This window comes from Pteropus medius, unplaced genomic scaffold (genome assembly GCF_902729225.1).
Source record: "Pteropus medius unplaced genomic scaffold, Ma_sr-lr_union100, whole genome shotgun sequence".
In the NCBI taxonomy this organism is placed as follows: Eukaryota; Metazoa; Chordata; class Mammalia; order Chiroptera; family Pteropodidae; genus Pteropus; species Pteropus medius.
In genome coordinates this window covers 39,414,405-39,441,307 of record NW_024344378.1, presented here as the reverse complement: position 1 = coordinate 39,441,307, position 26,903 = coordinate 39,414,405, and the positions used below count along the sequence as shown (strand labels likewise).

The window sequence follows — 26,903 nt, the reverse complement described above, 5'->3', positions numbered from 1 at the left end:
AACCCAAATTTCCATCATAGAGTTCTGATTGAATAAAAAAGGATTCATTTGTCTAATTGAGTATTATGTAGGTTTAAAAGGAAATAAGAAATATCTTCTGTACCATGATCTCCAATATAATTATTGTTAAATAAAAATAATAAGATACAGAAAGTCCATAGAATATGTTACTGTTTATCTAAGTATATTTATATGTATATGTACATTTTTACTTTTTTTAAATCTAGGAATTAACCAAAAACTAATCGACTACAAGGAGCAGGGACAGAAGAAATAGCTAGAATTCTATGAACATAGCTTGTTTTCTGTGTGTGACTTTGAAACTATGTCAGTGTTTTATATAATTTTAAAACAAATTTAATCATTAAAAAAAGAACAACCTAAAAGTGAAAGCAAAATGAAACAAAGAAGCCTAAGTAGTATCACTATAGGAAAGAACTATTTTAAGTGACTTTAAAACACAGTAATTTGATTATATATGCCTAGTGGATTATACCCCAAGGACATAAGAGCAGTGTAAAAACTGTAAATGGTTTTCAGTAATCAGAGTGTCAGTTTTGTTATTCTCAGACTGTTGTATATGTATTGTACAACAAAGCAAATGAATTTAATTATGTTGGTGAATTTAATTATGTTGGTGTCTAGTATAATCAGTACAGTTAAAATAAACTAGAATTTTATTTGGAAGTATCAGTGTAATGTCACACTAACAATGAACACTCCTACAACCAAGATTGTTGTCTCTGAATGCTGTTTCCGATTGAAAAGTACCAGGGTTCTTCACTATGTGGTTGATTTCAGATCTGGGACAGAAGAGGGACATGATGATCATGGGATATTTTGTTATACCAGAAGCAAGGACGCTATTTAAGACTAAAGTTATGTCTAAAAGACTTACAAATTGAAGAGGTTCTCACTGGCCAAAGATGTGAAAATCTGACAGCAATAGGAATAAGACTACAGTGATTTGAAGTATGCTACAGTTATTTAAATCCGAGAATTTATAATGATTCCTCCCCTAAAAAGCAAACTCATGTTTCCCATTTTGGGAGGTTAGAATACCAACTCATTATTTCAGAAACTCATAAAAAATCAAGCACTTATCCTTCCTTTCCTAAATTAACCTCTTGGAAACCAAAGATTTGTTGAGAGGAATTACCAATTAATAGACATATTCCAGATAATAAATGATAAAAGAATGATAAAATTAGATTATCACTGTTTTGCAACTCTCAGTAAAGTATTAGATATAGGCAGTGTTCCTCATTGGCTGTTATTATCACAGAAAGATATAAGGCAATACATATATGCCCCTAAATGAAGAACACTGTACCATGTGTGAGGTTATCTTCCCTATCAATTCTGAATTTGATTAATACCCTAGATTCAACAGTTATAGAAAATGCAAGGATAGACAACATGTTTAAAAATGCCTCAGATGAATAGTCAGCAAAATACAGATAATTGAAAACTGTATGCGACAAATGACCTGATTTCTTTAACAAAAAAAAAGCTTCAAGAGGAAAAGAAGAGGTGTAGAACCTATAAATAAAAAGAGATATTAGAATCATGTCAACCAGTTGAACAAACTGAAAAGGAAAAAAAGCCCATTGTGCGAAACTTGAATACTGACAATGGATAATTTTTCAGAATTTTTATTTTTTAGTTGAAACAAAATTGGCTATGAGGTAAAAATTGTTGAAGCTGGGTGATAGGCACATGGGACTCCATTATGTTATTGTCTCTGTAGTGAAAAGTTAAAACTCAAAAGGAACAATTAGGTTTCTTAGAATAGCTTTTCTCATATCTAAAATCAGAGTCCGTAATCTAGCATACTAAATAGTTGAAGAATTATTTAAGTGTTTGTAGCTTTTACTGTCTTGTGATGAAGAGTTATTGATTGAAAGGTGAGATCAGTAAATAATGGTAAATTTTCATTTGAAGGACTTTGGTTATTTATTAAATTCAAGCATTATAGTTGACCTAATAAGAATTGAGAGTGAAACAATTCCTGTTAATAGGATTTGATTGAAGGAAAAATTTATTCCATGAGTTTGATTGTTGAAGAAAATGCATACATTTAAATCCAGTATTGCAAAATCTTCCTTCAAGTAAAAGTAGACATTTCTGTGAAACTGAGATATAATATGTGTACCAACTGTTGCTTCCCTTTTTTTTCCTTTCATTTTCCCCCAGAACCTTGGGAAAGTCCTTAGTGTATCACAAGACATAGTACTGTGTTCCAGTGCCCCCTTGTGCTTATCACAGAAAGATATCATTAGCTTTTCTTCTCTGAAAAATTGAGAAATCTTTTCTTAGAGCTCCCTGGAAACAAAACATTTGCAAGCTTTATATAAATAAGGTTCCAAACCCTAAAGTTTCTGGGACCCAAGATTTATATATTTATTATTTTAGGGCATGCTCTCCTGTTAATGCTTTCTCTTTCCACAGAAAAGTTGCTACATTACTAGTTATGGCATCTGAGACAGGGTGTGGGGGATTAATCTCAGGTTCTCAGTGTTTCCATAGCTCTTTTCTCAACCCCACCTCTACTCCCACATTTGCCTTTACAAAGTAAAAAAAGGAAAGACTAGAGGTGGATATGTCAGAGTCTCACTAAGAGGGCTCTTCTTCCTCTCTCAAGGAAAAAGAATCCTGAGATCAACTTGCACCATGGTAATGTGATATAATTGCAGAAATTTTTGGCCCACCAGCATATTAGGATATAGCCTTTGAGATTGCCATCTCATTCTTCTTTTATCCCAAAAGGCATATAAACCTTTATAATATAATCCCAGTAAATATAATACTATTACATCAGTGTCTTTGGGTGAAAGAAGTGGCATGGTTTTTCATTATGCTCATTCTTCCTCCTTTACCTTTTCAATTAAATTCTTTACTTAGGTTTTTTAATAAGAGTAAAATTTGTTTATTTTGGTGAACATTTCTGTAAGTTAGGACAAATGCACAGTAGTGTAACTATTACCACAATCAACATGTAAAACCGTTTAATCATTCCCCAACAAAATTTTCTTTTGCAACCATGCTTTTGTAGTCAAACCTTCAAATCCCTCCACCATTCCCACCCACTAACCTCAGACAACTAATAACCAATTCTCAGTCTTCCTTGTCTTGTCCTTTCCAGAATGTCATATGCGTAGAATCAAATGTCATATGCATTTTTCTAATGACTAATGATTTTGAGTATTATTTCATGTGCATTTTTATCATATGTGAGTCTTTTGTGAAGTATATGTTCATATCTTTTCGATATCTTTCGATTGGTTTGTTTTCTTGAATTTTGAAAGTTCTTTATATATTCAATTCTGGATAGGAGTTTTTTTGTCAAATACGTGATTTGTAAATGTTTTTCCCCAGTCCATAGATTATGTTTTCATTTTCTTTACATTGTCTTTAGAGAGCAAAAAATTTAAAAATTTGATGATATCTAATTCATTCATTCATTCATTCATTCATTCATTTAATGTTTTGTTCTTTTGAAATCATTTCTAAGAATTCTTTGCCTAACCTAAAGTCACAAAGATTTTTTTCTTCAAAAAGTTTTACCTTTTCTGTGTAAGTCTATAACTTATTTGGGTCTAATATTTTTATGTGGTGTAAAGTATGGATTGAAATTCATATTTTTTTACATATGAGTATCCAATTATCCCAGCATCATTTCTTGAAAAGATTATCTCCTTTGAATTGCATTTGTACATTTGTTAAAAATCAGTTGTCAGTTCTGTGTGGCTCTGTTTTGGGACTTTGTTCTCTACATTGATCTGTGTATACGTCTTTTTTGGCAAACACTCTCTTGTTTACTATAGTTTTATAGTGAGGCTTGAAACCAAATAATGTGAGTCATTTAACTTTCTTTTACAATTGTTTGAGCTATTCTATATCCCTTCCTTTCCCATGTAAATTTTATAGAGTCTGCAAAAATCCTGCTGGGATTTTAATTGGAATTTCATTGAATCTGTACATCAGTTTGGGGAAGAATTTACTTCTTAACAATATTGTCTTTGGATTCATGAACATAGTGTATCTGCTCATTTATTTAGACCTTTAGTCTCTTTCATCAGTGTTGTGTAATTTTCAGATACATGTCCTAAATATATTTTGCTAGGTTTCTCCTTATGTCGTCTAATTTTTATTATCTTTAAATAGTGATATCTGTTTTGACTAGAACCAGAAATATTCAGCGTTCTATTTGTTCTTCCCACCTGACTCCAGAAATCAAGGTGCCTCTCTCAGGTTTCTGGAATATGGTGCTTGGTTTCAACTTCAGTCAGAGATCATTCTTGTCAAACTGGGTCACTTGCCCACCCTATAGAAAGAGTTCTTTATATATCGTGGTTGATTTCTTTTAGGGGTATAAGTATATTTAGTCAGAATTCCATATCATCTCAAAGTTGCAGAGTTTGTTTTTTGAGATGTGGGATATTTCTCATGTATTTTTATCTCATTTTTTAAAATTCATACTTTATTTGCAAGAAGAGAACTAGTCTTTAGATAGTTGAAGTAAGGTAAAGTCTTAATGGTAATCGTGTTTTTTTAGACATGAATCCATTTTCCTACCACCTGAGACTAAGTCAATTCTATTCTTCATTCTTTATTTTCTAAATTGGAACAGTACCTTTAACTGACATAATTTAGTTGAGGACACTAATAATTACGATGGTGCATTTGATAGAGGTTTCAAGTGCATTGTAAGAAGATATAGAAGGAGAGACTTTTGACTAAGTGATAAAAATTTTTTTTTGATAAATAGATTTCTAAAATGCATCTTGAAGCCAGGAAGTTTAAACTTCAGGTTGTGTTGAAAAAGAGGTATGACTGCAGTATACAGAGTGGTTGGTATCCTTAATCTGTATTTGCTGAATGATGAATGGTTGGTGGACATAAAAAATAGAATGCTCAAGGTAAAGAAGAAAGCAGGGACAAAATTAGAGTAGATTGGTAAAGATTTCTGATATGGAGCAGTTCGGGAAGATGACAAGGTCCAGAAAGACAGAAGTATAGAAGAGATGAAAAGCCACTGTGGTTAAGAAATTTAGAAAACCTGGAGGCTCGGTTATTGTATTAAAACTGTGAATAACTTAATAAAGAGAAATGGTATCTCATTCTCTTTCTGTTTGACCCCTGTTGTTGATTGTAAAAGAATTTCTGAATGACTTTGATCCAGTCAAATAATTTTAATGCCAAAAAATGGAAATAGTTGATTATATCCCTTCCTGTGGCTCTATTCTGTCAATTGTAGACTTGGATATACCCATGGAGGGATCCATTTTTATCATCTGTCCTCTTTCTTAATAACCTTGTCGTGGGAGATCTTCTGAAATGTGAGGCCTATAGAAGTATGACAGTTTCAAGTTGATTTTAGGCATTATTTTTAGGGTAGCCCTCTAAATGGCATGAAACTGTAAATTTTTTTTTAACCCAAGGTATTCTGAATACCAGGGTCACATTTTAAAAAACCGGTAAATTAAAAAAAATGAAAAATAAAAAATAAAGACTATCAGAATGATATATTTATTCAGTGTCAAAAATCACTACCAGTGTATTATAAAAGTTAATCAGTTCTTCTTAACTACTTCTATATTTCCAGCCAACTAACACAGTATTCAATATCAGAATTTTTGTTTGAACAATTGTACAAGGCTTTTCCTACCAACTCTGAGGTCTGAAGACAGTGCCAATGTAGAGCATTAGGGAAAGAAATTTCAGCTACCTAACATTGGGATATCAATAACACTTAAGCAGTTAAGTCATCCAATATTTTAATTAAAACTAACATTTTTATTATGATGCCAGAATATCCACTATCTGAATAAGTATACTTATACTAAGATTGAGCACTTATTTTGAGATATAAAGTGTATATTTTTCCTGTTTCAGAAAGAAAATGATGCGATTCTAAGTTTTTTTTTTTTTAATTGAAATCTAGGGCCTACCATCATGTTAAGCATTTTATATTTAAAGAAAAAAATTACTCTAGGCTTATGAGAATCACCTAATTATGTGCTATATCCCTATCATGTACTTCACTGGTTCTATACATGTTTAAGATAACAGTTGTGATTACCAAGGGCCATTGCAAAGCCATCATTAGGTCTGTTCCAAGACATAGTTACACCACAGATCCTTGGTACTTAGGTTGGAGAGATCATTTGGATTGCTTTAGACCTCAGTTCCTTTGATCTTAAGTTGAGTCAGAAACCATTCAAATTTCCTGGGTTGCCAAATTATTTTTCACATATTTTGGGGAATAGAGAGCTCTATGTGTGTGTTCTCTGTTAACATAAAGAGGATAACCTGTGCAGAAGAGATCAAAATGTAGAAAACATCTTTACTTATTTCCAATGACCTCTACCTAATAGGGCTAGAAAATCCATTAGTGGATTTATGTTAAAATGTAAACACAATTTGACTTTTGGAGCCCCGTGTTAATCTTTTGGCTTCAAGATAGTAAATTTATGATTCGATTCTATGTCTCTTTCTCTGTCAAATGTACTGTAGTTATAAATAGGTTTTATTATGAATTTGTTGTGTCTTAATGATTTGTCTATCCCTTACATCCCCTGGATCCTTCAAAGTTGTACTAGTTCCTTATTACATGTAAATGTGTATTATGCTGGGCGCTGAGCTACCTAGAGTCCCTGCTCTAAAGTTATCTTCCATCCTGTTTTTTCCTTCTTAATATATGAAATGATTATATACCTTCTTGTGACACTATTAAAGTCTCATTTTGACGCAGACTATTGCTTTCTCTGATTATTTTGAACAAAGGCATTATATGCCATATCACAGCCAATGGGAAAAACCTAATAGACTTCAGTTTTTAAATAAATAAGCTTTATTTTTTAGAGAAGTTTTATTTAGCTTTAGAGCAAAATTGAGCAGAAAGCAGTTTCCACATACCCTATCACCCTCAATCTCCCTCCACCATTTTCCTTATTTTAACATTTTGCATTAGTGTGGTAATTTTTTACAGTTGATGAGACAATATGTATACATTTTTATTAACAAAATTTTCATTAGGGTTCACCCTTTGTGTTGTATAGTTCTATGGATTTCTACAAATGCATAATGTCATATATCTGCCATTACGGTATGGTACAGAATTGTTATATTGTCCAAAAAATTTCCTGTGCTCCCAACTATACAACCTTACCCCAAACAAACCACTGGCAACTGTTGATCTTTTTATTGTCTGTACTTTTGCCTTTTCCAGAATGTCATATGGTTGGAATCATGTAGTATATAGCCTTTTCAGAATAACTTCTTTCACTTAGCAATATACATTTAAGGTTCTTTCATTTGTTTTCATAGCTTGACAGCCTCGATAGTCCATTTCTTTCTATTGCTGAGTAATATTTTATTGCGTGGATGTACCACAACTTGTTTATTGTCTATTGACAGACATTTTGCTTGTTTCCAAATTTTGGTAATTATGAATAAAGCTGGTCTATAGATGTTACATAAGTTATAACACATTTTCCATGAGAGCTTTCTAAAATACATTTCTGTATCATTTTAAACTATTCTGGATATAAATTTAGACTTTTTCTGTGTCTAAACATATTTATTACAAACTAGTAGGAGAGACAGACATTAAATATATACAGCATATTTCATTTGTATCACATGGTGTAAAAGGCAAGGTATGTGTTGCTATGAAAGTATATGGTAGAGGTTTTTTAACCTTTTGCATATATTTTTCAGGTAAACAAATGTCCTTTTAATATTGAATTATAATACGGTAGTACTACTTTAGGACCAATTTTGAGTACTATGGTAAAAAGTTTTCTGTAGTCTCTGTTAAACTTTATATAGTTTTAGGGTGCTATGAAAGCATGTCCTTAGAGGCTTTCTCCCTGTTTTGTTTTTATAATCTGCTTTAGACTTGGAAATCATATAGTGTAGTTCATTATTATTATCTGTATAGTATGTCAATAAGCTCTGACTGAAAATGATAGAATTTGCCTTTGGGTAAAGTGCATTTGCCGTTAGTGAATAGCATTTGTAACATCTTTCTTGGCTCATTAGGAGCCTTTTGGCTCATTTCTAAGTTACTTTTTTCTAATAGATAGCGATACTATTTCCACATACAAATATTGTATTTAGAACTTAGTAGGTTTTCCCTAAAGTACATTTGTTTCCGCCTAAAAAAGTACACTTCTTTTAGTAGTTGTCTTTGTTAATAAAGTAGCATAATTCTCTATCCCAAATAATTAAATGTCTTATTAACATAAATTCAAACAGATCAATAAACAGAAGCATATTTTAATTTTACTAATCTGTTACCAATCTCCAGTGCTGAGTTCTTTATAAATAGTATAAAGAAAGGCCATTTACTACTATTTTACATTGTTATAGCAGCTCTTTATTTCTGCGGTAACTTTCTGAAAATTCTGTTACAGAACGTAAGTGGGAGGAGTTAAAAATGCTAAACAAAGTAAAACCAGAAGTAATTTTCAGTAGTGTTAAAATAGGAAACAAATACTTGATTTTTCTTGTAAAATATCAAAGAAATAGTTTTACCTGTGGCTAAATAACTCTTTGGAAAAACTAAATGGAACACCAAATCTGTAAAAAATATCAGTGATGATTTTGAGTTGCCCCAGGTACTTGATTGATTAACTGCCTATTACAGTATTTTCTGGGGCTCAGTTAAAGAAAGATCAATGGTTTATAGACAAGAACATAGTACAGTTTCTGTTATATACAGTGGAAGGAAAGTCCCAGCTTTTTTTTAAATAATATTTTTCATTTTTCAGTTATAGTTGACGTACAATATTGTATTAGTTTCAGATGTACAAATAGTGATTAGACATCTATATAATTCACAAACTGGTCACCTCAATAAATCCAGTGCCCCTGTGACACTGTACATAATTATTTTAACTACATTGACTATATTCCTTATGATATATTTTATATCTCCATGACTATTTTGTAACTACCAATTTGTACTTAATCTTATCTCCATTTTTCACTGACCTCCCTAACCCCCTCCCATCTGGTAATCCTCAAAATGTTCTCTGTATCTATGAGGTTTTTTTTTGGTTGGTTTGTTTATTTTGTTCTTTAGATTCCACACATACGTGAAGTCATGTGGCATTTATCTTTCTCTATCTAACTTACTCCACTCAACACAATACCTTCTAGATTCATCATGAAATATCTTTTTCCATCTCTTCACTTTCTTTCTGTGTATGTCTTTTAATCTAAAGTAAGTCTCTTGTAGGCAGCCTATGTAAGGGTCTTGTATTCTTATCCATTCAGTCATCCTGTCTTTTAATTGGAACATTTAATTCTTTTTCATTTGAAGTACTTGTTGATATGTAGTTATTGCAATTTTTTATTCATATTTGATACCTATTTTTTTCTTCCTCTTAAAGAAGTCCCTCCAACATTTCCTGTAATACTGTCTTGGTGGTGATGAACTCCTTTAGCTTTTTCTTGTCTGGAAAGCTCTTTATCTGTCCTTCGATTCTAAATGATAGCTTGGCTGGGTAGAGTAATCTTGATTGTAGGTCCTGAGTTTTCATCACTTTGAATATTTTGTGTCAAGCCCTTCTGGTGACAGAATGTAGATTAAAGGTTACCAAAGGACTCTGGGGAGGAGGGTAATGTGTGTTCTGGCATAACGGGTAAAAAGTTTCTGTTTGGGATGATAAAAAAAGTTTTGGGGATAGTGGTAATGGTGTAAAACACTAAATGTAATTAATACCACTCAGTTGTACACTTAAAATGGTTAAAGTGGTTAATTTTATGTTATATTTTACCACAAAATTTTTTATAAAGCTGAATTTTAATTTAATTTTGTATTGCATATTCTAATTAATGATGAGGATGGCAAATAAATGTCCTTGTTAACTTGTTTGAGTGACTTTTCCTTCTTCTGTCTACTAACTAAGCTTGATGGACAGAGGGAGTGTTTGGGTACTGTTTAAAGATACATAATTCTTACTACCCAGTGATCTCCAAAGAGAATATTATAAAGGTATTGTCTCCAGAGAGGGTAGACATTACCTTCTTACATTTAATGAAATAGAGCAAAAATTCAGCTTTTTATATCTAGTCTTCTATTTCCTTCCCTTGCCCCATATAAAACAGAATGAGACTAAGGTCAAAGTGAATGCTCCTTAAGCCTTCAAGGATGTCTATCCTTCATGGATAATTTACTTGTTTCTTCTCACTATTCATTTCTTCTCTCTCTTGAGTTTTTCCTTGGATTGTTGCAGTTTGTAGCCTAATGTTCATCAAAGGTTCTTCTCTTCACACACTTTATTGTGGTTGGGCATCATCTACTTTAGTGTTTGGGTCTTTGATGATTATCATTTCGGGCTATTAAAAAACCTTTTTTTTCATGCTTACCTCTGAAGTCATGGCAATGCAGCTGATAGTTAAGAATTCTAAGTGACCTGTGAATAAATGGAAAGAATACAGTCTGTGAATTCCTGCATTCAGATTACTGTGAAAAACATGTCAGTTTATAGCACATGTGCTCTGTAGGCCTGCCTTATATTTTGTGTAGTACTTGTAAAGACTGATGTAACTCAAAAACTATTGTTTTTTTATAACTAAAGGAGACACAGCTCCTTAAAACATTAAAACTCAGTTTCCATTAAGAAATTATAATTGTAAATCTTAATATTAGTTAAAAATCATTAATCCAAAAGCTACTTAGTATTGTTTCAAACTGTTTATACCTTGAATTGTGCCAGAATATTTCTCAGGTTTAATTCTAAAATTTCAGTTCATTATTTTTTTAAGATCAACCAATTTCTTTAAAATAATTCTTAGAATTATTGATTATTGCCCAACATTTTCTTCTTAAGCGTGGACTGGTTCATATGAGTGCCTATTAATTTTGAACCTCTTAATGTTATAATTGTTCAGACTTTTGGAGTGACCTAAAATTATGGTTACATTTCTTTACTTTTTGTGTAAAGTGGAATTAAATTAAAAAGATGAATGTTGCCTTGTTTTGTTCTCTAATTTATATGAAATTATTTTCTTAATGTCTTTTTGGCTATTAAATGAATTCACCAAATGATTTTAATTTTCTAGAAATTAGAAAATTAATAATCTAGAAAACTTATTTTAAATATGATTCTAAACCAGTAATAATACTATTTAAACCGTGTTGGTTTATCATATCCTTCTATTTGATTACTTACTTTTATATAAAATATCTGCTTACAATATATCTTTTGAAATAAATGCTTCATTCATTTAGACAGTGGTAAACTAAATGTCACTTTTTTTAATTTGATAATTTGATTTTTAACATGTATGAACTTTAGACGATGGTTAAACATTTCTGGTTTTGTAAAGGCATAAGATAATATTTATGTTTTCAATGAAAAAGACTTTAGACTGACTCTATGAGGCAGTGGCGACGATGAGAGGATGAACAAGTTCAGTAGATTGAAAGACAGTGACATTCTGACCATGATCATAATGAAGAAAACAGCGTGCAAAAAGATGGTGAGAAGGAAAAAACAAAATGAGACAAGAGTCAGAGCAGCAGCAAGAAGAAGGCTATTGTTACAGGACCAACAGAGCATCCACTGCAATACAACTACATTTTCTGGTACTCCAGAAACATCCCCAGCTTTCCCACCGCTCAGAAGAGCTGTGAACAGAATATTAGACAGATTGGCACCTTTGTCTCTGTGGAGCAGTTCTGGAGGTTTTACAGCCACATGGTATGTCCCATGACAGGCCACAGTGACTTCCATCTCTTCAAAGAAAGAGTTAAACCCACATGGGATGATGCAAAAAAATAAAAAATAGTGGCAAGTAGATTATTTGGCTATATAGGGGCTTGACATCCTGATGCTGGGAGAATCTCATCTTGGCTATATTTGTGGAACAGTTCATGGTTGGGGAGGTGGTCTGTGGGGCTGTTGTCTCTGTCCGGTTTCAGTAGGGCATTATTTCAATATGGTATTAGACTGCCAAGGACCAAGAAACCAGAGCCCGAATCCAGAGTACACTACAGTAAGTGCTTAACTTACCTCCCCGCACTATTATGAAATATAAAACCACAAGACAGCATCAAAATGCCAGGCAGGCTAGGTCCCCAAAGGCTACTTTTTCAAAACCTCTGAAGCCACGGTTGAATGTGCCATGACCCTCTCCCTTTCTGGATGGCACCATCGAAGCTAGCATCATTGGAATTTCTTATTCTGTTGGCTTGCTACCTAGAAGATCCTTCTGTCCTGGACAAAAAGAATTGTAAGAGCAGTGGCAACAATAACAGCTGAAATCACTAATCTTTATGAAATCATTAGCTGAAATGGTGCTAAAGTAAAAAAAAAAAAGTTTAGATTTACTATATTACATTTTAAACACCATTGATTTAATATTGCATGCAAAATTTTTGAGTATTTGGGCAGACAGAACCAGTTTTTGGCTTCCTTGATTTTTTATTACCAAATTATTTATATAGGTTTGTAGATAGGTAAATCTTGTTGAGAAACTAATCCATTTTTTTCCTATAGCGCTGTTTTTTAGAGCAATATTCTGTTCCATTAGGTATCCCATGATAGAAGATTTTATGGATAAGTAAATTGGGAAAATCTCATGATAAACTTTCTTATTAATAATACATACTGAACATTGGCATATTGAAAGCCTTGAGAATACTTCTAATAAAGTTAGACATTTGTTACTTTAACTTATGTGTTCATAAACTTTGTTCAATACTTACTTGGCTTCCCTCATACTTATTTATATACAAAAAAATGATGATTTTGTAATGTAGACTACTTTGAGAATGTCAGTATAGTCTAATGCTTTTTTTTGTCTTTATTGAAATATAATAGACAATTAGTTTCTTGTAGTTACATTGTACAATTCAATGAAGTTTTTTTCCACTTATAGTTAGCATACAATAATATACCAGTTTCAGTTGTATATTATAGTGATGAGAGATCTATATAACTTGTAAAGTGATCACCCCACTAAATCTGGTACCTCTCTTTCCCCTTACATATTAATTACAACATTATTAACCATCTTCCCCATGCTATACTCTACATCTCCATGTCTATTCTGCAACTATTCATTTGTACCTCTTAATCACTTTGCCTTTTTTTTTGTCCCCTCAACCACCCTCCAATCTAGTATCCCTCTAAATATTCTATCTGTGAGTTTATTTCCGCTTTTGTTGTTGTTGTTGATTATGTTCTTTAGATTCTACATGTACACAAAACCATGTGATATTTGTATTACTCTGTCCGACCCACTTCATTCAGTGCAATACCCTCTGGTCCATCAAGGCAATATCTTTTTCCATCCCCTTCCTTTAAGTCTGTTATGTGTGTTTTAATCTGAAGTGAGTCTCTTGTAGGCAGCATATGTAGGAGTTTTGTTTTCTTATCCATTCAGCCACTCTGTCTTTTGGTTGAAGTGCTTAATTCTTTTCCATTTGAAGTACTCGTTGATAGGAATGTAGTTATTACCATTTTTGATTCTTGTTTTTGGTACATGTTTTTTCTTCTTAAAGTAGTCCAACATTTCCTGTGATACTGGCTTGGCGATGATAAATTCTTTAAGCTTATTTTTGTCTGAGAAGCTCTTTATCTGTCCTTCAACTCTAAATGATATCTTTGCTGGGTAAAGTATTCTTGGTTGTAGATCCTGGTCTTCATCATGTCGAATATTTTGTGCCAGGCTCTTCTGTCCTGTATAGTTTCTTTTGAAAAATCAGCTGCCAGGCTGATGAGTGCTCCCTTGTAGGTAACTAACTGCTTTTTTCTTGCTGCTTTTAAGATTCTCTGTTTGTATTTATCTTTTGGCATTTTAATTATGATATGTCTTGGTTTGGACCTCTTTGGGTTCCTGGTTTTTTGAGATTCTCTGAGCTTCCTAGAGTTTTATGTCTCTTTCCTTTACCAGGTTAGGGAAGTTTTCCATCATTATTTCTTCAAATATATATTCAACTTCTTGTTCTCCCTCTTCAGGTACCCCTATGACATGGATATTTTTTACCTTTATTAGTGTCCCATAGGCTCCTTAAAGTATTATTATATTCTTGGCTTCTTTTTTCATGCCATTCTGATTGAGTGTCCTTGGCTTCCCTATACTCTGTATAGGTCATTTGATCCTCTTCTTTATTCACTGTTTATTCCATTTAATATACTTCTCCTCTCATTTCTGACTGGTTCCCTTTCATAATGTCCATTTTTATGTTTTTTCCTCTCTTTGTTGAAGTTCTCACTGAATTAATCCACCCTTCTCATAAGTTCACTGAGCAAGTTTGTAACCAGTGTTTTGAACTCTGCCTTTGTTATTTCTGGATCTCTGTTCTGTTTTCTCATATGGTATCTGCTTCTTTGTCTTCCTATTTTGGCTGCCTTTCTGTGTCTGTTTCTATGTCCTAAGCAAAGCTCCTAAGTCTTCTAGTCTTATTAGTGCGACTTTGTGTGGTAGATGTCCAGGGGGACAGTCCTGAGAGGGTTCAGCTGCAGATTGAATTTAGCCCAAGCCTGTGCCTCTCCCGGGTCGCCTGTTAAGATTCAGTAAGCATTCCACAGAGGACATGCCAGAAACCGAGGCAAGCTGCCACCAGTGTGAGTCTAGGCGCTGCTCAGCAAGGAGCACCTGACTCACTGAGGACACACCTGGATGTGGCTTGGGTGGGGCCATGAGTTGGGAGAGGCAGAGTTTCAGGGAATCCTCTGGGTGGAGCGACCTGTGTTTTCCAGTTTGATGACGTCTCCTCCATGGTGGTGCTGAGCCTGCACACTGGGAGAGGAGAGGGCTCAATAGAGGAATAATGGATACCATAGGCACTTCTGTACAGAGAGTCATGCCTCGGCCCTTACTCCAAAAACTCGGTGTTCCCCTGTAAGTCTCTGGTGCCTCCTGCACAGCGGAACCAGCGCTGGTGCTCATAGCAAGCAGGTGCGTCACCGCGAAAGTCTGCTTGCAGACACGGCCCCTTTAAGAGGCGTCTGGGGCTGCTGGCAGCCATGCTGCTGCTATGGCCTCTGTCCCATTCAGCCACTTGGGACCAGGCAGTTTCGCATCCTCGCCACATCCTACCTTCTGCGCTTGTAGGATGATTTCTTAGATTTCTCTCTAGTTGTATGGTTTATTCATCTAGATTCCAGGTGATTTTTCCTTGCTGTTTGTTCCTTGTTTCTGTCTCAACTTCGATTTGGTCACCAGAGAGATGAACAGAGCCTATGTCGTCTACGCCATTCCCCTTCTCCCTCCCCCAAATGCTTTTATTTTTAACATGAAAGGTTTTTAGAGGCCAAGTAGTTTTAGCCTATGATTGCTGGGTGGTTTTGGCAGAACCAAACCTGAGACCTCTTCATAGTTCTCACGTGATGTGTAGATCACTCTTACTTTAGAGTAAATAAAAGATGAAGTCTAGGTTGCACCAAGTTGATATGATATGAATATTATTATTATTATTATTGAAACTAAACCAAATTTGTCTTTATCACTTGATTTTGCAATAGAAGCACGTCTGATTTTTTTTAATGTCATTGGATATAGTATATATTGTTAAAGAATAGAGTTTTTCTTAGTTACTGGTCATTGTTTTATGTTTCTAGAAAAATAAATAAGGAGTTCTTATAGGACCTTACAAAAGTTATAGTTATTGATGAGTTTTAACTTCAAAAAGTTTACTCTATCATACTAATCTGAATTTTTTTTCAAATGAGTGTATTAGTAGATTTTTATATAGCTAATATTTTTACTATTCCCACAGTTTTTAAAAATTAACAATATAACAATCAAAATAATGACTGTGGCTTTTTTAGAAGTCCTAAAATAAAATGGCAGAGCTGAAATTACAATTTAGTCTAAAATGATAATTCTTTTTTCCCCGAGCTTTATTGAAATCTAATAGACAATGAGTTGCTCATATTTACATTGTACAATTCAATGAGTTTTTTTCAGTTATAGTTGGCATACAATAATATATTAGTTTCAGTTATACAGCATAGTGGTTAGAGCAAGTGATCACCTCACTAAATCTAGTACCCTTCTTCCCCCTTACATATTTATGACAATGTTATTGACCATTTTCCTTATGCTACACTTGTATCTCCATGACTATTTTGCAACTATCCATTTGTATTTCTTAATCCTTTTGCCCTTTTTCACCATCTCACCGTCCCCCCAAAACCCTTCCTGTCTAGTAGCTCTCAAAATATTCTCAGTATCTATGAGTTTGTTTCTGTTGTTGTTGTTATTGTTGTTGTTTATTTTGTTCTTTAGATTCTGTATGTATGTGAAATTATGTGGTATTTGTCTTTATCTGACTTACTCCATGTAGCGCAATACTCTCTAGGTCCATCAAGGCAATATCTTTTTCATTCCCTGCCTTTTAGTCTGTATGTGTCTTTTAATCTGAAGTGAGTCTCTTATAGGCAGCATATGTAGGGGTCTTGTTTTCTTATCCATTCAGCCGCCCTATCATTTGTTTGGAGCACTTAATTCTGTTCCATTTAAGCTAGTCATTGATAGATATGTAGTTATTACCATTTTTATTCATGATTTTGATACATGTTTTTTCTTCTTAAAGAAGTCCCTCCACCATTTCCTGGCGTGGTGTTAATGAATTCCTTTAGCTTATTTTTGTCTGGAAGCTCTTTATATGTCCTTCAACTCGAAATGATAACTTTGCTAGGTAAAGTATTCTTGGTTGTAGATCCTGGTCTTCATCATGTCAAATATTTTGTGCCAAGCCCTTCTGTCCTGCATAGTTTCTTTTGAAAACTCAGCTGCCAGACTGATGGGTGCTCCCTTATAGGCAACTAACTGCTTTTCTCTTGCTGCTTTTAAGATTCTCTGTATTTAACCTTTGGCACTTTAATTATGATATGTCTTGGTGTAGGCCTCTTTGTGTTCCTGGTTTTGGGGATTCTCTGAGCTTCCTGGGGTTTTATGCCTATTTCCTTTACCAGGTTAGGGTAGTTTTCCATCATTATTTCTTCAAATAGCTTTTCCACTCATGTTCTTCCTCTCCTCTTTCAGGTACTCTTATTAGATAGACGTTTTCACACTTAATTTTGTCCTATGGACTCCTTAAAATATTATTATATTCTTGATTTCTTTTTCTTGCCTTTCTGATTGGGTGACCTTGGCTTCACCATCCTCTATATTGGTGGTTTGGTCCTCTTCTTCATCCACTCTGTTCATTCCTTCTAGTATACTGTTTGTCTTAGATAATGTAGTGTTCATTTCTGACTGGTTCCCTTTTATAATTTCCATTTCCATTTTTATGTTTTTTATCTCTTTGTTAAAGTTCTCACTGAGTTCATCTACTCTTCCCCTAAGTTCATTGGGCATTTTTATAACCAGTGTTTAGAACTCTGCATCTGTTAGATTGCTTGACTCCATTATTCCTGGATCTCTGTTCTGTTCTTTCATATGGTTTCTGCTGCTTTGTCTTCCCATTTTGGCTGCCTTTCTGTGTCTGTTTCTATGTACTAAGCAAAGCTCCTAAGTCTCTCGGTCTTATTAATGTGGCTTTATGTGGTAGGTGTCCAGTGGGACAGTCTTGAGAGGGTTTCAGCTGCAGGCCAAGTTTAGCCCTAGCCTGTGTCCCTCTCGGGCCACCTGTTAATATTCAGCAAACAGTCCCCAGATGCATTGCTCATAATTGCCTCAAGAGGACATGCCAGAAACCAAGGTCAGCTGCCACCAGTGTGGATCTTGGCACTTGCCCTGTAAGTTGCACAGAACTCACCAAGGACACAACTGGATATGGCTTGAGTAGGGCCCTGATTTGGGGAAGGCAGAATTTCAAGGATTCCTCTGGGTGGAGCAACCTCTGTTACCCAGTTTGATGACATCTCAGATATGGCGGTACTGTGTCAGTGCACTGGGAGAGGGGAAGGCTCAACAGACGAACAATGGATACTGCCTGCACTTCTGCTTGGGTGAAAGCCTTGCCTCTGTCCCTTACTTTGACAACTCAGTGTCCTTGTTAGTCCCTGGTGCCCCCTGAACAGCTGTCAGGGGCTGGTGCTCAGAGCAAGGAGGTCCGTCACTGTGAAAGTCTGGTCGCGGACACAGTCCCTTTAAGAGTAATGTCTGTAGCTGCCAGCTGCCACTTCCACAGCCTCTCTCTCACTCACCCACTCAAGATCAGGCAGCCTCACATCCTCACCACGTCCTACCTTCTCCCATTGCAGGGTGATTTCTTATTTCTCTTACTGGTTGTAGGGCTTGTTCATCTAGACCCCAGGCAACTCTGCTTACTGTTTGCTCTGTGTTTCGTCATAACTTTGATGTGGTCATAAGAACAGATGAGCAAAGCCTCTATCATCTATACCATTTTGACTTCTAAAGTGATAATTCTTAGCTTTAGTGTTATATTATTTTTTATATATGTAAATTGAATATAGGTCTCCAAACTAAGTGACCAGAAACCATGTAGAAGAGATTCTCCACATAAGCAATGATTGTGTTTGAAAAGTTCGAAGGTTAGGTCAATTTTAATGAGCAAAATAGTGGAAACTGAATTGCATGACTGCTGCTTATACTTTATTCTTCTTGCCAGTGGTTCCTCTGACAGGCTGACAGCTCTTCATCCAGTGCTAGCTTTTACACATATATAAAACTGAGAATTTGTGCATGTTAGCTTCTGTTGTAGAAGACATGTATTAAATGAGAAATGTGATAGTTTTTTAATTACTGGCCACCCGTTCTTAGAATTCATTGTTCTAACATCTTGGGCTAGAAAAAGTATTTACCACAGTTTTAATGATCATTTGGCTTAGGCATTTTCTTACATCATATTTACTTTAATGGTAATCATTGCACTATCCATGGCTGTTAACTCTTGATGCGTAGCTCTTATTTTTGAATTCCTAATGTGCATAATGATTGGCTCCAATATGCAATCAGAGGTGTTTACTGAATGAAATCTTCTTCCCTTTCTTTTTTCTACATAATTATGAACACAGTGGCAATTTAGTAAATAGAGCAACTATTCATATTGCATTTTAGGACCTTTTTTCTTTTCCTTTTATTGCAAATTAGTCATTTATTTGTACTTGTGATGTGTTTTGCACAGTGCTGCGTATTCAAAAACATTTACTAAGCACTTCAGTTTGTTAGGCACTGTGGCAGGCACTAAAGATGCAAAAGAGATGAAGGCATACTAATCATTGTCCTTAAGGATCTTGTCTTTTAGTTAGTAAGACAGGGAAGTAAGCAGGTCCCAACAGAAGTGAATGAGGAGAGAGTTAACATAAAGTAATTCATGAACAACCATGTAAGTATATACAGAACTTTATGTAGGTGGGCAGGTTTATAGAAATAAACTACACCTCCCTAAACTTCACTCTACATACATACCAGTAAACTCTAAGGCCTGATTAGTACTGATTCAGTTAACCATGATGCCAGATCTTATCCATGTAAGTATAGGTCATCCAACATGGGCACCAAGCATCCCTGCATGTTCTGGTTTAGATATGAGAAAATGCAAAACTCTGACTGCTCTTTACCTGGGCTACTTCTCAGAGTTGTATTTGCAGTGAGCAGCAATGAGGGATGAGATAATAATTTCCCCCAAACAAAGGGCAGACTTGCTTCCACTTTACTATAAAAGTGGAAATTCCCCTCAAGGTCTGTGTTCTCTCTGTGTAAATAGGTGTCCATCCTGGACTCTCGTATCTTTCCCATGGGACTTGGGAGGGAGCCAACACAAGCAGTCTTTGCTGTCCATGCAAGATAAGCTATGAGTTTACAAAGTTCATTTCATGCTAAAATCTTTAATTTTATATTAAGGTCTTTGCATTTGGAAGAATTTACAATGAATTTATGTCCTTTAGGGAAATGTTTACAAACCTTGGCTTTTTAGGTTCTTTACTGAAATATTTTGTCAACAAGATCATATTTTAATTGTCCATCAGGGCAAAGCAAAGATAATGCTTTCCTGAACATTGTCTCAGCTTCAGTTTTTTGGAATTTCCAAACACTCTTTTATACCACAATTTAATAATTAAATATGAGAATCTTATAAGATTTTAAATAGTGGAGAAATTGATATAGTTTAAAATCTTTGCTTAACACTAGGTAGACCTCAGTTCAACCCCTAAGAATGCGTTTTTAGAAGCCAGCAGTCTTGTTCCTTGACTTGGGCTTCTGCTCTGACTTTGTTTGGATAACTAGAAACAGGTGTTAACTCCTTGAACAGTGTATTCCTCCCTCTCCCGATTCTAATAGGTAAGCACATCTAACTAGCTTCCTAATGGACAGCAGCACAAAGTCTCCAAATCAAACATATCTTTTACCAGTTTGTCTCTATGTTTAAAAGTCCATGCTTAATATTTCCTAAGCACTTATATATATGCAGCACTGTACTGGACACTGTAACAGCTCTACCCTCAGTGACTTTGCACCCATAATTTAAAGATATTCTCATTTTATTTGATGACTATAGGGTAGTATTTGATTATTTAATAACATAAACTGAAAAATAACTGCTTACAGGAGTTCAAAGCTAAGTTTGAGTTGAAGAGAGGTTATAAACATTCCGAAGAACTTGAAAAAGGTCAGAAGAACAAACAGGATTTAAATAAAGGGAAACAGAAACCCTTTAGATATAAGGGTAGAAGAAAAAGATACAAGACTGCCTTCAGTGTAACTCATAATCTAGTAGGGAAAACAGTCCTATGAAGAAATAATTTTAGAGAATGAATGAAAAAAGATGAGGGGCGAGGGGGTGGAGGAAAGGAGGAATAGAATGCGTATTAAGAGTCAGCTTAAGTTTTCCAAATACTAACATTCTTGTCTTGTTCCTATTTGAGAGGAAAAACTTTCAGTCTCACAATTGAGTATGATGCTAGCTGTGGGTTTTTCAATCTTTATTATGTCGTGGTTAGTTACCTTTTATTCCTAGTTTGAGTATTTTTATCATGAAAGCGTGTTATCAAATGCTTTTTCTGTCATTTAAGATGATCATGTTTTTGTCCTTCATTCTATTAATGTTTATTGCATTGATTTATTTTCCTGCTTTGAATCATCTTTGCACTGCTGCCTGGCTTTGTAATTAAAGTTTTATTAGAACAAAGCCAGACTCATTTTTTTACATATTATCTATTACTGCTTTCGTACCAGAGTCAGAAGTAGTTATGACACAGACCATATAGTTTGCGAAGACTAAAATATTCACTATTTAGTCCTTTATAGAAAATGTTTTCTGACCTCTGCTTTTAGAATTATCAGTATCCACATAGTACTTTAATATGTCCTTAGTAGATATTGGTTGGTCTATACTGACAAACATTGTGTAAATTGCTTTTCTTAATAAGCTTATGGTTTACCTTCATATCATATAATAAGTAGTGGTTATGATGTGGTTAGGGAGAAATTATTTAGTAGTTTTAAGAGACGTTAATTTGAATAATGAATATGTTAATGTCTTTTCTAATTCAATTTTATGACATACATGTTTTAAAATATCACACTACATTGCTTATGGAGTTTTGTTTTCTTTTCTATAGGTATATGTGGAATTTGATGGTCTTGAATGGGATAAACGAGAGTGGGTTAGAGTTTATGAAGATTTTTCAACATTCTTGGTGGAATACCACTTAATCTGGGCCAGAAGGAACGACCCTAGCCAGACTCAGGGATCAAAGAGCAAACAGATTCAGTGGCCTGCATTGGTAAGATATTTCTGTTTCATTAAGCATTTTCAATTTCAAAAGAATAAAAACTAAATATAAGCTTAGATTTATCTTGCTGATTATACATTAATATACCTAAAGCTCTGAAGTATCTGGCAGAAATTTAAAAATACTGATTTCATTTTGTTGAACAACTTTATGTCTTTTTGTTAGTACTCTTTCAGCATATTTAGTCCACATATAGTTTATTCTGTCTAATTAGGGGAAACATAAATTGGATAAAGGCTACTAATCCAATTTGGTTTGTGTGTAGCATAGAACAACTTTGCTGAGTGAGACTTTGTAGGTGGACGGTAAGAGGATACTTTTTATAAAGCATTCAGTAGCATGTAATTTTCCTTAGTTTGTTAAATTTAGTCAAAATTGAGTGAATCATTTTGGATGATAGCAGATATTTTATGTGAAATTATAGGTTTGGGGAACAGGTAAAATTACTTCATATCAGAAAATGATCCATTTAAGAAAATATAGTAAATTACAATAAATTCTCAGCTAGTTTGAAGAGTTTTATAAAAGAAACATGCTAACTAAATAAGATCATTAATTGTATTAAGAAAAAAGTGACATCTGTTTAACCATTGTTATCCCTGTTTTCTGACAGTGTCTAACATTATATGTTTGAATGAAATAATTTTCTTACATTAATATCAAAGAAATATTTTAAAAGCTACTGAAACATTATTTCAGGTATTTGGTATAAATATTGTCAGGGTGTTTCAGTTTTTTTAAACAATAATTATTTATAAGGTTAGTTTTACTTGCTTTTTTACTTAATGTTTTATCCTATACATTTCTCTTCACAGGTAATGACTAACAGTTTTTAATGGCTGCGTAACATTTGATCATATTATGATTCATTTCCTTAATGTTTGGTATTGTAGTTGTTTCTGATTTTTTGTGATTATAAATAACTGTGATTAATGTGATAAATACATAAATCTTTGCATCTTTGATTATTTTACTATTTAGAATCATAGTAGAATTACTGGTCAGAAAATACGAACCTGAGAGCAACAAAAATCTAAAAATCTCCTGATACTTTTCACAAATTATTTAAAAGTTGTGCTTAACTGCCCTTGCCCCCATTCAGTGTATTGAGTGTTTTCATCTCTCTCTGATCCTAAACTCCCAAACCCCCTCACCTGCAAGCATTAATTTACTTATCATACCATCTTGTTTTAAAACCCAAACATATTTAAAAAGAGGATTTTTACAATTTCAGAAGTGTAGAATTATGTTACACCATTTATATATCTGCTATTTTGATATTTAAAAATAACTTCATTGTTTTAATTTGCATTTCTTTGATGTGATGACTATTTTTCATATTAGCAACTTGCATTTTTTATGAATTCTTGTCTTTTTAATTATTAAGGTTTGGGATTTTTCTAATATTTGCTATGAGCTTTCTTTATATTATTTCAGATATTATATAACCTTATGTCATACCTGTTTAATGGTTTGTTCAGCTAATTTTATGATACCAAGACTTTGAATTATATACTTATATTTAAAGCAAGTCTGTATAATGGGAGCTATCTCCCTTCATTCAGACAGTCAGGTTGTGTCTTTCTTCATGTTTCCTTTCTTTCTTTGTTTTAGGAGGTAATAAAAATTTATAGAACAAATAATTGAAATAATGTTTGGCAAACTGTAGATAATAACCATTTTAAGTTTCGTAAAAGTTTGCAAACATTCATTTATGTATAGTACATATGACTGAGATTCTGTTTCCCTATCTGGTCATTAAAATGAAGCTTAAAGATATCTATAAGCAGCAATTATGAAATGCAGAGTTTAAAAATTCATATAGCATAAAAAAATATTATAGCTACAAATTTGAGAAATTTTAGGGATGTATATGAGGCAGCAATAGAATGAAATACAGTGGAAACTAATACTCTTTTCTCTATGAATTTAATGTTTCTAATTCTGTACCCATGATACTTGCTTTCATGTTCTCTTATACTTAAACACAATGTTTGTATTTATTATCCTCATTTTGGTTGTTTCACCCCTCTTGTGCTAACTTAAATATTACACATTGGTTATATTTTAGTATCTTGTCTGTTTATTGTAAGAATCAGTAGAAAGTGATTATATACCTGCTGGTTCTTGAAATTATGACAGGATAAAAAAAGCCTATTACCTCATTAAACTATTCTAAAGTTTATTTTTAAAATTTAAAAATAAAGAAAACTTTAACAAAATATGGAATAGTACAATACCAAGGTTATTTCTCCAGAATTGTCTCTCCATCTTTCTTCCCAAGGTATCAAGAGCATAACATGTATTGGAGCACCACATATGTAACATGCTGAAGTGGTGTCTATTTTTTTGTTGTTGTTTGTTTTGTTGTAGTATGAGTACCACCTGAGGTCATTCTGATGATGGAGGCTGAGGTAACTTACATTTTTATGTAAGTTACTTAATATATTGTCAAATTTTATTTATTTTTTAATAAAGTAAAATATTCGTAAAATCACATTTATCTGCACCAAGGAAAGAAAGTGTTGGCACTCATAATTGAAATCAACGAATCACCTACCTAACTGGGTTAGGGCCCTGGCTCCATCTCCTTTAGGAAAACCTTCTGTGGGGAGTGGGGCTTCGACCCTAACCCAGTTGGGCTGTAACACTGCTGCATTTTTCTAAAGGGCAGAGTTTTCTACTACTATTCTGCTGGCCCAGCCTTCCAGATCTCCCCAACCAGAATTAATATCACCATCCTGTGCTCTTGTAGAACTTTATTTGTACCTCTGTTTTAACAACTAGCACATTCTGCTTTGTATTATACCTATTTGTTTGTATGTCTGTCTTTCTCTACTAGATTGTAAGTTCTTTGAGGACAGGAATCATGTCATAGTCATTTTTGTGTCATTGCTAGGAGTTTAGCACAGTGCTTTACCCATCTTAGACAGTGATTAATCGCCTGTTTTAAAGTGATGAATTAACTCTGTCCTAGCTAGTGAAACAAACCCTACTGGGAATTATAGCAAGTTTCCTGGCTATTACTTTTATGCTCAGATCAAAGGACAGGAAAGTATAATCAGCCAATTTATGTTAAAAAGTTTATAAGTTACCAACTTTAAACATGGCAAGTAGTCAGAAACTAATAAATATGCTTATATAGATGCCCTCATTCTAATCAGATATGAATGTAGTTCTTTAAATTGTCATAGGGAGAAATGTAAAATTACCCTAAATAAATTATTTTAAAGTTGTAGAAGGAAAGAATTTATATCTTCATTGTCAACTAAATATACTAATCTGCAGTAATTTATCTGAATTTCTGGAGTGAGTTTTAGGAAGCTCAGACTTCTTTCCAGTACAAATTTTCCTTCGTAGATACGTTATTTCAGTTTGAGAATTATATTCAGATCGTAAATATGTAAAATTTTATCAATATATTTCTTTTATATTTTTCATCTACTGAAAATTGTCATTTTTTGAACAGTAAGATTATGCCTGACTATAATTTGTCTTTTCAATAAAAAAAACTATTATTTTCCAAAAAATTGGAAATTTTAATGTAATAATTTTAACTTATTTTTTATTTTGGAAATAGTTTTCTCCAAATGAATTAGTAGATTATTTTAGGCTTCTTCTATATATTTGACATCTACTTTTTATGTTTGTTGATATAATATTTTTATTATCTGTCCTTAATAGTACGAAGAATAAATATGACAGTTTAAACAATGATAAAAATACAATGAAGATTATTTAAGGTTTGCTTTCTACATGAATTAGTTTGCTCATAGATTTTTTTTTTTTTTTTTTTTTAGGGTGAGGCAATCCTTGGTCAACCTCACAGATTGCAAGAGTCTTGTCAGTTTACAATCCTTTATTTTTATTATTTACACCTACAGCACCTGGTCTTCCTAGGTGGTTTCCCATCCAAGTACTAACCAGGCCCTACCCTGCTTAGCTTCCGAGATCAGACGGGATCGGGATCGGGCTTGTTTAGGGTGAGATGGCCGTAGACTTGTTTGCTCATAGATTTACATGGCTTGATGTGACCTTAGAGGTAATCTAGTCATAGGTTCAGAAAACATAATTGCTTAAAAAGAGAACCTCAGCAGTCATCTAAGGAGGCAGTATAACATATTAAGAACATAAGCCTTGATGTTGGATTTCCTGGTTCAAAGCCCCACTCTTCCATTTACTGTTAATATATGGATGCACTTATTTATTCTTTCTATGTTTTACTGCCTTCATAATAGTAGTACCTACCATATAGAGTTGTGAAGGTTAAGCAACAGATATATAAGTAAAAAAATCCTCAGTATAGCACTGCAGTGAGTTTACCCAACTGTACAGTTTTAGGGGAATCCCCATAAAACTGCCCTCTCTCTGACATCAATCGCAAGTTTGAGGGTTTCCTAAACCCACTTTCAAGTTAGATAATTTACTAGAAAGACTCATAGAACTCACTGAAAACTGTGATACTGCCACTTATGGTTTATTGCAGAGAAAGGATACAAATTGAAATAAGCCAAGGGAAGAAGTGCATAGGGCACAGAGTACCTTATGCACAGGAGGGGTCCACACATGGACCATGAAGTCATAGGACATCAATAAGCCCTTCCAGCCACAGTGTGTGACATTATGCAGAATATTGCCAGCCAGCGAAGCTCATTCCAGCCTTTGCTGTGCACAGTTTTTATTGGAGCTCAATCACATACTATCTGGGTACTTGAGCTTTAGTCTTTATTTCCTCCCATAAATTGTACTGATATCTTTAATAATCACTACCTCTGGAGGTTACAACTGATACTGAGCAAAGCTCTCATAGTAAATCTCATCTGTAGATTGTCCCATAACCAAAGACTCCAGGCAAACAGAGACACACACCTATTAGGCAGAACATTCCAGAGGCCTACTGATCACCTCACAGTAGCCGAGGGCAAAGTCCAGATCTCTCTTTGGATTAGGTTAATTCTTCACTATACAAGCACTTTATAAAAAGCCTCCTGTTATTATTATCATCATATGGTTTTACATCCTCATTTTTCCAGTAAGAAAAGGAAGTATAAGTTAATTTCTGGAAGTGGAAATGAAACCCAAGTCCCCTATCTCCAAGATAATGCTTTTTCTTCTGTTGTAGAGTTTATACACTGCCAGTTACTGAATTGGCTGAGAATAATCTTGGAAGAGCATTTGTATTTTTCAGTAAACCAGTTTCTGGAAAAGTCTTATAAGGAAAACCTAATT

General features: G+C 33.9%; 1 protein-coding gene and 2 pseudogenes across 7 annotated transcripts in view; 2 read left to right on the top strand and 1 right to left on the bottom strand.

The window, feature by feature from the left end:
* JMJD1C (jumonji domain containing 1C) overlaps nt 1-26,903 on the top strand; it is a 305,718-nt gene that overhangs the window by 117,285 nt on the left and 161,530 nt on the right. For 6 of the 7 annotated variants that reach the window (XM_039871917.1, XM_039871913.1, XM_039871914.1 and 3 more), the window contains one exon: nt 21,501-21,665. Coding sequence is in view for 2 of the 7 variants with exons in the window: in XM_039871913.1 (XP_039727847.1) it covers nt 21,501-21,665 (165 nt within the window). In the remaining 5 variants the exon portion in view is untranslated. Of the gene's footprint in view, nt 1-21,500; nt 21,666-26,903 lie in introns of those variants that run through there. The other variant, XM_039871919.1, reaches the window with a different exon arrangement.
* LOC120609424 (eukaryotic translation initiation factor 4E type 2-like) lies at nt 11,240-12,553 on the top strand (annotated as a pseudogene).
* On the bottom strand, nt 25,550-25,674 carry LOC120609899 (uncharacterized; annotated as a pseudogene).